Raw genomic sequence first — 11,713 nt, 5'->3', positions numbered from 1 at the left:
CACCCAACTCGACAATTTGTCCATGTTGTTTTGCTTTCTTCAAATCATTTTCTCATCTAAATATTTTAGAAGTTCCAGCATACCCTTTCTTGCCAATAAACTTGGTCGACGATGAGAGTTTATCAAGCGTGAGCATTTGATTCTTTTATCTGCTAAATTACGTTGCCTATGTAATGAACGAAAGCATTCGAGATAATCCCCAGCAGGGTTGGAATTTGACGGGCATTTTGCCCGTCATAAGCCTTTTTAAACGTATTTGACGGCTGGAATTTGTCCATGCCCGTTTTCACTGACGTGCCCAGAATAGTTAAAAACGTTTTTTTGACGTTTCGAATTTTTTCCAAAACGTTCTTATACCTAGGTTACAGGTATAGTTCTGTTTCCTTATAATATGGCTATTTCTTATCATCCTCACGTCACCTCACGTCCTAGGTAATGGTATAGTTTATGTTATCTCACAGCCTGCAGGGCCGTCACTGTTTCCTTCCTTTTGCGTGAAACTCTTGGCAATTGTGGAAATTTTAAGAGGGCGGAGGCTGTCAAATTAGCATGTGGGACAGTGGGAGGAACGAAATTAGCATGTGGGAGCAGCCAATGGCAATAGCCATTTTTTCTCAGTCAGAGATTTAGTTTTTTTTGTAGAGAATGGGCAATTCCCTTTTAGCCGAAGATTTTTCCCTGGATGATTTCGGAGATCTGTGCATGCCCATTGCCACTACATGGTCTCCCTGTATTTTACCCAACGAATGTGGCCCGTGGGCTTGTTTTCTTTTTACAATCGAGTTCATGATTCACAGTGCAACTGCACACTCTCTCTCAACGCATTGTTGTCGCCCAGCTCAAGATTGGCTCCAGCCTCCAAGGAAACTGCAAGGAAATTACAAATTGTGCTTCAAAGCTCAGGTTAGTGATACTTCACACTGTGGGTCTACTGATAAATTTTTAGGAAAACTGATCTGAAATTCTAAACCCAGTCATTTGACAGACAATAGATTACTGATTGTATTTGACATGCAAAAATAAATCATTCTTATTAAATGCATTATGCAGTTTAAATTGATTCCGTTAAGTTGAAGATATCCTTCATTTAAATGTTATGACAGAAAAAGTTTTTATTCTTGATTCTTTATCATCTCCAACCAGTGTAAGCAGCTTCTTGTTAGGGCTAAGCTCTACGATCAGCTGCAGTTTTCTCTCTAGCCCTCCCATGTTTCAAGTCTTCCCAAGTCCAACCAATATTTTGCATCCTATGATAGATCATCTGAAATCTCACTCAAGAGTCTAAACATTTCTCTATCAGATTATCATTAATGATAAAATTTTAGAAAAACTGATCTGAAATCCTAAAACCAGTTATCCGACAGAGAAGAGAATCTTAAACATATTTTATAACATGCAAATATAAACCACGTATTATTATTAAATGCAGTATAGATCTCACATACCATGTTTTTGCATCAGTTGAAGACAAATAATTCCCCATTAAATGGAATGAATCTACAAGGAGCACCTTTATTTAAAATTAAAAGAATATTATATTGTGATATACAATCAAATGGATTTGATACAATGTCTTTGACCCCATACATTGCTTCAGAAGGGATAAAGAAAACATTGATATGCCCGTCAAAATAATGGACAAAGTATGCCTGCTGTCACAAACCCCCTGCTATGCAGATACTCTTTAATCTCAACATATGTTGAAACCTCCATACCATGCCTCCGAGTGAAACATCAACCTATGAAATGCCTTCAACCTACGGTATAAAACTCCAAGCTATAGTGAATGTAGGTGCCCAACAAGGACGGAGTTGAGTTTCAGCCCCACGCTTCAGAAGCTCAAGATCAAAATCAGAATCTGTGAAACTTTAAATTACCTTTATAGTTTGGGGAAATTCTCCTGTGTTCTTTTTCCCCTCACAGCTTTCAAAGAACAACTAAAATGTGATAAAGGGATTGGGCTTGAAAAGGGAGATGAGGTGCTTCGTATTTCAAGTTTTGTATTGGGAAGCAAAAGTGGTCAAATTAGTTGTCCTATCAGGGATTGTGATATACAAAAGAATAAGAAACGGTAAGAGATGTTCCTCTGTACAAATAAGAATTTTGAATTGGGTAATCGAAAGAGGTTAAAGCTCTGATTGGACTAGGAACTTGAATGAAGTTACTGGGCTAATCTAGATTTCAAAAGAAAATGTATACGAGCCAGCGAGAAAGGCTAAAATATGCAAGACTTGGGAGCAATAATATCTCTGTTATAGACATGGGCATCTATCAAATCCTTCATCACATTGTTCTTCATTTGTTTCCCGTACAGTCCTTTACATATCCGCAGAGCCCGATCCATGGCCTTTCTGTATGGGGTCAATCCCTTGCTCACCTTCAACTTATCCACTATAGTTGCAGCAGCACAGAGGGCAGTCTCATCCCCAGGCAATGCACAAGTAACAGCATCAATAACACCCTCAATGCAAGGCATCTGCCTGCCCCATTTTTTCAGAAGCACAGGAGACCTAAACATGGGCCAATAAGCCTTGGCGAACGAAGCACGAATCAGCTGCCTATCCTTGGCCTTAACTCTCCCCTGTAACTGTGTAAGCTTTTGCTCCAGCTTCAGAGCCAATTTAGTCATCTCCATCTCTCCGCCCTTCTTATAAATCCTCCCAAAGTCGTCCTCAATGCCCCTCAAATCCCCCTCTAGAGACCGCTCCAATTCACACCGGTGGCACCGACACACGAATGACCATGTCTTGCAGAGTTCCCTCCTCGTCCCCATTGGAAGCAACACATCAAAATAAGCGAAGGTTACCTCTTCCCCTGCGTTGAGGTCCCTCGCAGCATGGATAAACACATTATCCCCAACATGTAACCGCCCCGCATTAGGACTATTCATAATTAAAAATATTTCGATATTATTAAATCTTGACTATTCATAATTTAAAAATATGAAATTCTTTAAAACCAAGTCAATCCTTCTGCGTAATTATCAATTTAAAAAACAAATAAAAATACATCAATGATTAAATCACCTTCGGAAACGGTGTTTTGGACAATCTGAAATTGTAAGTTCTATGCATGAATGAAAAAAGAAAAATCCGAAGACAGGCCGCAGTCGATGTTGTGTTTGGAACTAAGGGAGTTGAGTGGCATCGTGGATTTGAAAATGAACAAGGCATGTCTTAGTCCAGGATTAAACAGCCAATCGTGCACATCCCATAAGATTTGAACACGAACTCCTTCTACATAAATGGTATCGTTGCCCCTGAATTTCCAGGACAATTGATTCACTTCCACCAGGGTTGGAATTTCGATTTGAACTTTATATATTTTTAATATTGACTTTATTGTTTTAATTATTTTTTTAATTTAATAAAAATTGTAATAATTGATTTTTTCTAACTTAAAAAAATTTATTAATAATAATTATTATTAAAATTATATATTTAAAATTATATATATATATATATATTTTGTTTATAAATAGTATATAGAAAATAATATAATCAACCTAAATTATATTTTGTTTTAGAGAAAATAAGGAGTGGTTCAAAAAATATGGAATGGTTATATATACATATATATATATATATATATATGAGGATCTAATAAAATGTTGATAATTCTATAAAAAAAATATTTCAAATTTAAGATTACAATTATATGTAAGATTTAACAATATTATTAAGATGTTGAAATGCTAAGAAAATTTAAAAGTTTAACTATATAGATTAATGTTCAAAATCAAAGTTCAAATAAATATTAATGTAGATATAAGGATTTCAACATATAACAACTTCAACATAATGTAGATATAAGGATTTCAACATAATTATTTATTGAATGGTAATTTTTTAATCAAAACTTTATTAGTGAAGGGTTAATTTATTATGAGAACATCACTCTTGAAGGGCAAAATTTTTAATATAACGTTTCTTGACGGGAAGCATAAGGACCCAAAACGTCAAAAAAAAATTGTATGACGGGTAAAGAGAAATCCAAATTCCAACCCTGATCCCCAGTTGTACCTACTTATTTTTAATTACCACCTCCAGTTTCAAGGCAACTTTCCAACTCGGCTTTTTATTTCAAACTAGTGTAGGCTCCTTTAGTATTTCCTTATTTCTAAATACAACCACAACAAGGATTCTAATTAATGCATTGATACTTTCCATTTCATAATAATAATAAAATAAATAAAATGGTCTGCATTATCATTTTGGCATATTATATAACAAGGTTACATAGCTAGCATTCTTGTTGCTTAGTTTAATTATTGAATTTTGAATGATATAAAGTAACTACCATATTGAAATAAGAGCTATATTGTAGATATTTCCCCTAGTTTAAATATAGTTAAATTAGAGTCAAAAACAAAATTTTCATTGGGGTGATTGAGAGAGATGTAATCATAATAATAGACAAAATACAAGCTTTAGTTTCAAATTTTATATATGTAAAGCTTTGAGTTTGATTATATTAACCATCTGTTAATCATATTTTTTAAGTTCTTTGTTTCATAAGTAATATTCTTTTGACCAAATATACAAATTCGTTTAGTATCGGAGATTTAAATGAGTGGATTAGAATAGAAAATATGATATTATATATAATTAAATAATAATACTAAAAAGATATATTTACATACATATCATATTGAATTAAATTAATAATAATAATAATAATAAAATTATAAAAAAATCCAACATGATTTAAAAATGGAGTTAATCTAAATTTTTCTTATATTAAATAATGTTTTTATTAAATTAATAAAAATTATATTTAATGAGGGTTGTAATTGAGATATAATAATTATTTTATTATTAAAATAAATATTATTTTATTATTAAAATAAATATTATTTTTAAAAAATGATTTTTTTAGTGGTGAAATTTAGTGTGGGTTCATGCCTTGCCATATGACTAAAATTCCTTAATAATTACATCTGGGCATATTTCACCAAAAGGTTCAAACAATCATTGCAGAAAGCAAAAGTAGATTCTTCATGCGCTGACACTTGACACTTTAATACATTGCTTGAACTCTATAAAGAGCGGCCTTTTGTCTTCAAGTATGATAATGCCATGTGGAACATGTCAAATAAATTCAAGCAATCATTGCATAAATCAAAAGTAGATTCCTCATTTGCTTACACTTTAATACATTTATTGAACTTTATAGAAAGTGGTTTTTTGTCTTCAATTATGATAATACCATGTGGAACACACAAATCATCATAAACTTTCATGTATGATGCTCCTTAAGGTAGAGAATGGCTTCACAAAATAATTTTGACAAGCACAAATGTTTCCCAAAGACCATGATTAACAATAAGCCTTATGGAAAATGAGTATTAAATAATATCAATTATTCTTCCATAAAATTAATATGAAAACCATACTTTAATTCATGTGGTCTAAAATGGTAAATTAAATAACTTATCATGTCTAAAAAATTAATACATATGAGATAGATTTATTAACAATAACATTTTCACGTGATAGTTATTAACTAATAAATCTCTTTATATAAAAAATTTCAATAAATATATAAATAAAAATAATTTTAATACAGAAGAACACAAATCAACCAGAAACATAGATATACAAAAATTTTAAACCCACCCATTCCCAAATTCTACTACTCCCTACTATTATAACACACTAATGCTTCTGGGTGCTTGGAAATGCAGAAATCACTAGGCATTTATACAAGGAGTGTGAGTCTGCTTAATAATATACAATCATTTAAAAAATTTTAAATTATAATGTTAAACCTTTTAAATTTTAGTTTATAATAATTTATTCTTAATAACATACCATCATTTAAAAATTTAAAAATTTAAATGTTATTTTTAGTTGGAAATAAATTATTAAATGATACAATCACAATTATTTTCTAATAAGAATATTTACAAATAAATGCCAATTTTGAATAAAAAAAAATTATTCGAAGTTTGAATTATATATCTCATATCAAATTCCATAGTCACGCAATGAAATTTCTACATTATCATGGAAATGTGTAAAATGTTTATTTAAAAAATTGGCGCACACATTTCCCTGAGGTTTTCAAATAAACAACCGCATAAAAATAACCATGTGCCTCGTGGGAGGTGGACCATATTATCTTTTTTAGTTATGTTCTTCAAGCATCATGTTCCATGAAATGAAATATATTTCCACTACCTGGCTGTGTGGAGAGGATGGTTGTGGTAGTCGATTTAAATAGGGAGAAGATGGGTAAGGAGTGTAGAGAGACAGACAGACATGTAGTTTTTTAAAATGACTTTATGATTTAGGTGGATATTGGTGGATATCCATCAATTCCATTTGGATTCTTACCATTGCTTCTTTCAGTTTTTTAGTTTCTTTAATTGTAACATAGTTTACTATTTTTAACAGTTTTTCGGGTCCTAAACTTTCGGAGCCATTTCGAGGCCCTAAACAACGTTTTTTTGGAAATCTACCGCCAACGATTTACCGTCTAAAATCATTTTTTTTGTCGTAGCCCTCTGAAATATCTTTCCAATGGGTTATCATGCGTGTCAAACGGAGATAATATGACCAAGTCAGGACCTCGGGAAGTTCGTTGTCCAGCTCACCCCAATGGGGCCCATAAACTCTTGGTGTTACATCTCCTTGGGTTAGGGTTTTGATTGTTTACGGTTTGCTCTTATTGTTCAATAATAAAAAGGCCCTTGAGCCTCATTGTAAGACAGTTCAGAGGCATGTAGTCGCCACATCTCTTCTCAGAGATAAGCTACCATCGCCCTAGCTGATTTATTTCCATTTATGTTTGTAAGCATATTTCAGTATTTTACATTAATGAAGTGAAGTATTATTTCCGCTGCATCTCTGTGTTTATGGTTATCTCTTTAATTTGTTGCATTCCTGTTTAAATCTAGATCAATTTAGCATGATTGCTTTCCTATCTCACAATTGATAATAGAGTGGACATATAGATACTCAATATTCCATTCCATTATGGGAGACATAACTTCCCATTCCTCACCACTATCCCATGACATGTGTCGATATGAATAAGATAATATGTGTATTCATTAAAACGTGTCACCCTGTCATTGGCTTATCCAACATGTTGAGAAATGTCTCTTCAACGTAGTTAAGAGGACATGAATGTGTAAATGTCAACTAGATGGACGCCTCACAACAAACACCCTTATCTCCCTTATCTCACGACACGCTGCCAATTCACATTAACATTTTGGACATCATATTATTGTCTGACACTTATATCTTTGTATTTATGCAACCTCATAAATTATCTGTGTTTGTTGATAAACAAAACTATGGAAACATTGAAACAATAGCAGAAAAGGCGGAAAAGGGTAAGATTCTGGTCAAGCTAGCACTAACTTTTACTAGTGAGAAAGTCAGACCTGCACACGCTAGAGTCTCAAGCAAGCAAGGCAGATTAAAAAATTCATTAGTCATGACCCAACTCAAAGCAAATAACCTTCAACATTAAATGCATTGACGGTGAAAGTGCAAGTACAATGATGGCCCAATAATACTATAACCAGAAAAACAAAACAAAGTATATATATATATATATATTTATTTATTTATTTATTTATTTAATGTAAACTTTAGATGGTATTTTTTAATTTTTGGTCAATAAATAAGTAATTTGGCAGTCAACAATTTATCGAACACGTTATACTCCTAGAGGCAGGATAATAAATATATAAATTTGACTTTGGGAAACTAATATCCTACATTGAGTAAAGGAGGCACATTATAACAGTTTATATGTGTCGATATTTAAATAAACCTTTAATGTATTAAGTGAAGTTCGCTAGCCTTGGTGAAATGTCGATGTTCTATTGGTGACCACCACTTAGGAATATACATAGCTTGCGGATTATGCCCAAGAAAACTCAATATTTTTTTTAAATAAAAGAGCCTTCCTGTATAAAAGGGCCGAGAGAAAAGAACTACTTACAAGAAATCAAATTTGTCCCCAATGCAAATTATATATATATTTTTTAAATCAAAGATCATAATAATTTGTCAGGTGTCTCGATGAGACTGTTGTCTTTCTAGTATAATTTAGATACAACAAGATTCATTCCCAAAGTTTTGTGCATTATCGTACTAGTGTCATCATTATCATCACAAGGTATATCGTAAGTGTCGCACTTGGAGGAGAAATTTTTTGTTGTTGCATTATGGGGATCATGTTGATTTTGAGTGTTGAGTGTTGAGTGTTATGTCATCAAGAGTACTAAGTGTGTGATCATGTTCAAGCCCAACTTTGGTTTCATCTCTGCCTCACTAATCCCACACTTATTAAAATTAAGGAAAGTCCAATGCCTGACTAACCTGGACTTACTCTACCCCTCTATGTTGAAGAATCTAGTGCAAGTGCAGTTAATGAGGTTATTCTTAGAATTATAACTATTTGTGAGGTTTTTCTTATTAGTACAATCTTTCCTTATTATTAGAGTGTACCTTCTTAAGTTCATCAAATAACTATCAAAATAAAAGAGGCAAGAACACAAAATGTTGGTTTTCTTCCAGGGCCAAAACCTCTCACTCTTTGAGAGGAAAACCCGCAAAAATTCTTCTTATGGAAATTCCAATTGACGAATACCAAGACCATGACCCTTGACCTATTATGCCATTCCAAGACTAAGACACCAATCCTCTTCTTTTTCATTGTTGCGTTCATCATCATCATTGTTGCTTCACCGAGATCTTCACTACTGTTGTACTATCAAGGTCATTACTGAGATCACTATTGTTGCAAGACTATTCTACTAAGACTTATAACAGCATCTGGAAGTATGCCAAGAGAGTATCACTAAGATCCTCATCATAATAGTTATGCCAAGAATGTGATTGTGTCTTTTTTACTGATATCTTCACCGAGACTATAATTATATTCTCCTTGCACTGAGATCACAGTTATTCCAAAAGTATATCATTGTGGGATTATTGAGTTCCTTCTTATCATAGTTATGTTGAGACCATGAGAGAGTGTATACCCCTGCCATACCCATATGAAAACCATAGAATCCTTCTCCAACAGAAACACTATAATATTGTCTTCATCCGAGATTCTTGTACCATTTCACTTGTCCAAGATTTCAGAGAGGTGTCTAAAGATGTCACTATAATTGTTACTGAGATTTCAGAGGTATGTCAAGGTTTTGTCCTCATCCGAAGTTGTAGAGGCTTGTCTGAAGTTCTGTCTTTCTATGGTGACTTTAGCCACATATATAGTTGTTTGTCCATGTATTCAAGCCAACATAAACTAGTGAACATTGTGTCTCCATATGTGATCCGACTTGATATTTATATACATTTTGAGGCTGACATAACTACTTTCTTCATCGATTTTCTTGTTTCCTTCTCCAAGAGGATTGTACCTGTCTTGGAGGGTTGATATAAACACTAGGCTGACTCATATACATTACATATATGCTCAAGAAGAGCTCTTTAACATTTTCTTTGACTCTTTGACTTTGCTATAGCACTTCAACATGTGTTGGACCTATTTAATGAGCAAGAAACTCATTTTATAATATACAAAAATAATATTTATTTTATTTTACAAGTACAAAGATCAAAATTACATTTATAAAGATGGAACGTAGTTACATTTTCTTCAACGCTCCCTCTTAACTAGGGAGTATTCATAATGGTACTTGGTCATTCTCAATCCAAATAATTTCTCATAAGAATAATTGAATTGGTAACCCATCTGTATGGCATCATAGTAACTAACATTGTTTCCACAACAAGGGCTTGATTGACAGATCTATCTATCATTAGATCAGAGCACAATGTTGATGAGACCAATGACTATAGACACCTTCATCATTGTCTCTCAAGGTACATACCCACTTGGGTGTTCACTAAGTATGAACTTCTAGGACTATTCTTATCTTGGGTTCCCATCCCTCAAAGAATACTAGTCCTCATGCCTACTCTTGCCTTGTATTCCCTACACATCCTCAAAGAGCATCAGATGCTAGATGATTACCCAATCCTCCATTCTTTCTTTCAAAGTGAAGACAAGAATGTTGTGTCTATCTCAACCTCTCAACTGGGGAAGATATGCCCATTTCGTGGAGGAATGTACCCAAGCTCCCTCTGATCAGGAACTTGCACAAGCTCCCTTTTAATCGGGAACTTGTCAGAGCTCCCTCTTAGATAGGGACTCTTCTAACCATCAACAACTTCTTCTTCGTGGGTCCTTCAACTGCTTGATCAAATTCTCTCCTTGATGTCATGAATTTCAATTGAGTTTCTTCCTTGTAGGGAAATACCCATTGATCACTTTCCTCCTTAGTTCGTCATGTCATTCATTTCTTCATGGAAAGTGACCTTCTTCATATCTGGAACCTTCTTCATATGACTACTTCTTTCTCATCATGCTTCTTCCATCTACCACATGAATGCTAGTTGTACTTGCAAGTAGACCTGCATGAACTTATCTATATATTATTCAATAAATAAAAACATAATATTAAATCAAATCATACCTTATGAAATGGCTCTTCATCATGACATATTTCTGTAGGTATCAACATCCTTCATACATGTTAACACATCTTCCAAAGATATCCATTTTCAAGGGTCATCATCTTTTTCCATCAGATTCTTCATATCTTTTCGGGAGATTTCCTAGTTAAGTCTTCTTGGTCTTTTGGATGTTGATCACCTTCATCAGGATTGCTTATCTCATAATCTCTTCATTCTCCACACATTCCATTCGCAGGTGATTTCAATTAGAGTTTCTTAATTGTAGTCATATTATGTTGATTTCATCTTAGTGTGTATTATGCCTTCCTGCATTGTTTCAGAGGAGGAGATCTTATTTCTCTTGATCATGCTTCTTAAGCTAGAAGTAATGATCCATGTTACCTAGAACTATACGACATGACATTATAAATTTAAACACAATCATACATACTTTATTTCATCTTTAGGTCATCTAGGTTTTTTTAAGAAACTTCCTTGATTGAAGTTTCTTCAACCTCTTGATCTGCTTCTCTTATGTCACCATAACATCATTCATGAATTCCACAAGTTGGAGTTTTAGATGAAACACTTTCTTCCTCTCTAGATTAGTGAAACCTTCCCACTTTCATCTCAAACTCCAACTTGTGGAATTCATGGATTGATGTATGATGAGACTTGTCCTGGATGACTTCTTTGTAACAGCCCTAGTGAAAATTTCATGTAATAAAAGTTAAAAACAAGAACCACAGAGGAATGGGACACTTATTCCAAGCTGAATGTTGGGAAATACATCCTAGAGGGCGTTCATTTGGTTGTTTATGGTTAAGGAAATTGGCAAAGGAAATGGTTAAGGCCTTGGAAAGGAAAAATGGAATTTTTGGCACAATTATTTATGAATGTAATGGAAATTAGGAGAAAAAGGAAGTGAAAGGTCACAGGTTGCATGTGAGGAGGAAAATGAAGGAAAATAATGGAAAATTAAAAAAATAGAGGCCTCATTAATAAAAAGGCTTATGAGGATCATTTGGTAACCTTTTGTCAATTTATCTTTAAAGTTCTTTCATTATTCTCTTTCTCTCTCTCATACTCTTAGACACTTAGAGTTTTCTTGGAGAACTTTGGCATTGGAGAAAGAAAAGAAAAGAAGGCAACATGAAGCAAACATCAAGTAGGGAAAGGCAGGGTCAATCAGCTATAGTAGGCTTCATTGTAGGTATTGAATT

General features: G+C 33.5%; 1 protein-coding gene across 1 annotated transcript; it reads right to left on the bottom strand.

Annotated features, from left to right (window-relative positions):
• Window positions 1–2,215: 2,215 nt before the first annotated feature.
• LOC149140681 (uncharacterized) lies at window positions 2,216–2,890 on the bottom strand. Its single transcript, XM_089451042.1, has one exon. It carries the CDS (start codon window positions 2,888–2,890, stop codon window positions 2,216–2,218), a length of 675 nt encoding a protein of 224 aa, XP_089307168.1.
• Between the last annotated feature and the right edge of the window lie 8,823 nt (window positions 2,891–11,713).

The sequence above is a fragment of the Pinus tabuliformis genome, chromosome X (genome assembly GCF_031772625.1).
Source record: "Pinus tabuliformis cultivar Carrire ecotype Pingquan chromosome X, CPIR1, whole genome shotgun sequence".
Classification (NCBI taxonomy): Eukaryota; Viridiplantae; Streptophyta; class Pinopsida; order Pinales; family Pinaceae; genus Pinus; species Pinus tabuliformis.
Note: the sequence above shows the minus strand (reverse complement) of the source record. Positions and strands in the feature narration are given on the sequence as shown.

Bases quoted from the DNA above. Each gene is read 5' to 3' on its own strand.
- LOC149140681 (XM_089451042.1), bottom strand. From the start codon at position 2,890: ATGAATAGTCCTAATGCGGGGCGGTTACATGTTGGGGATAATGTGTTT.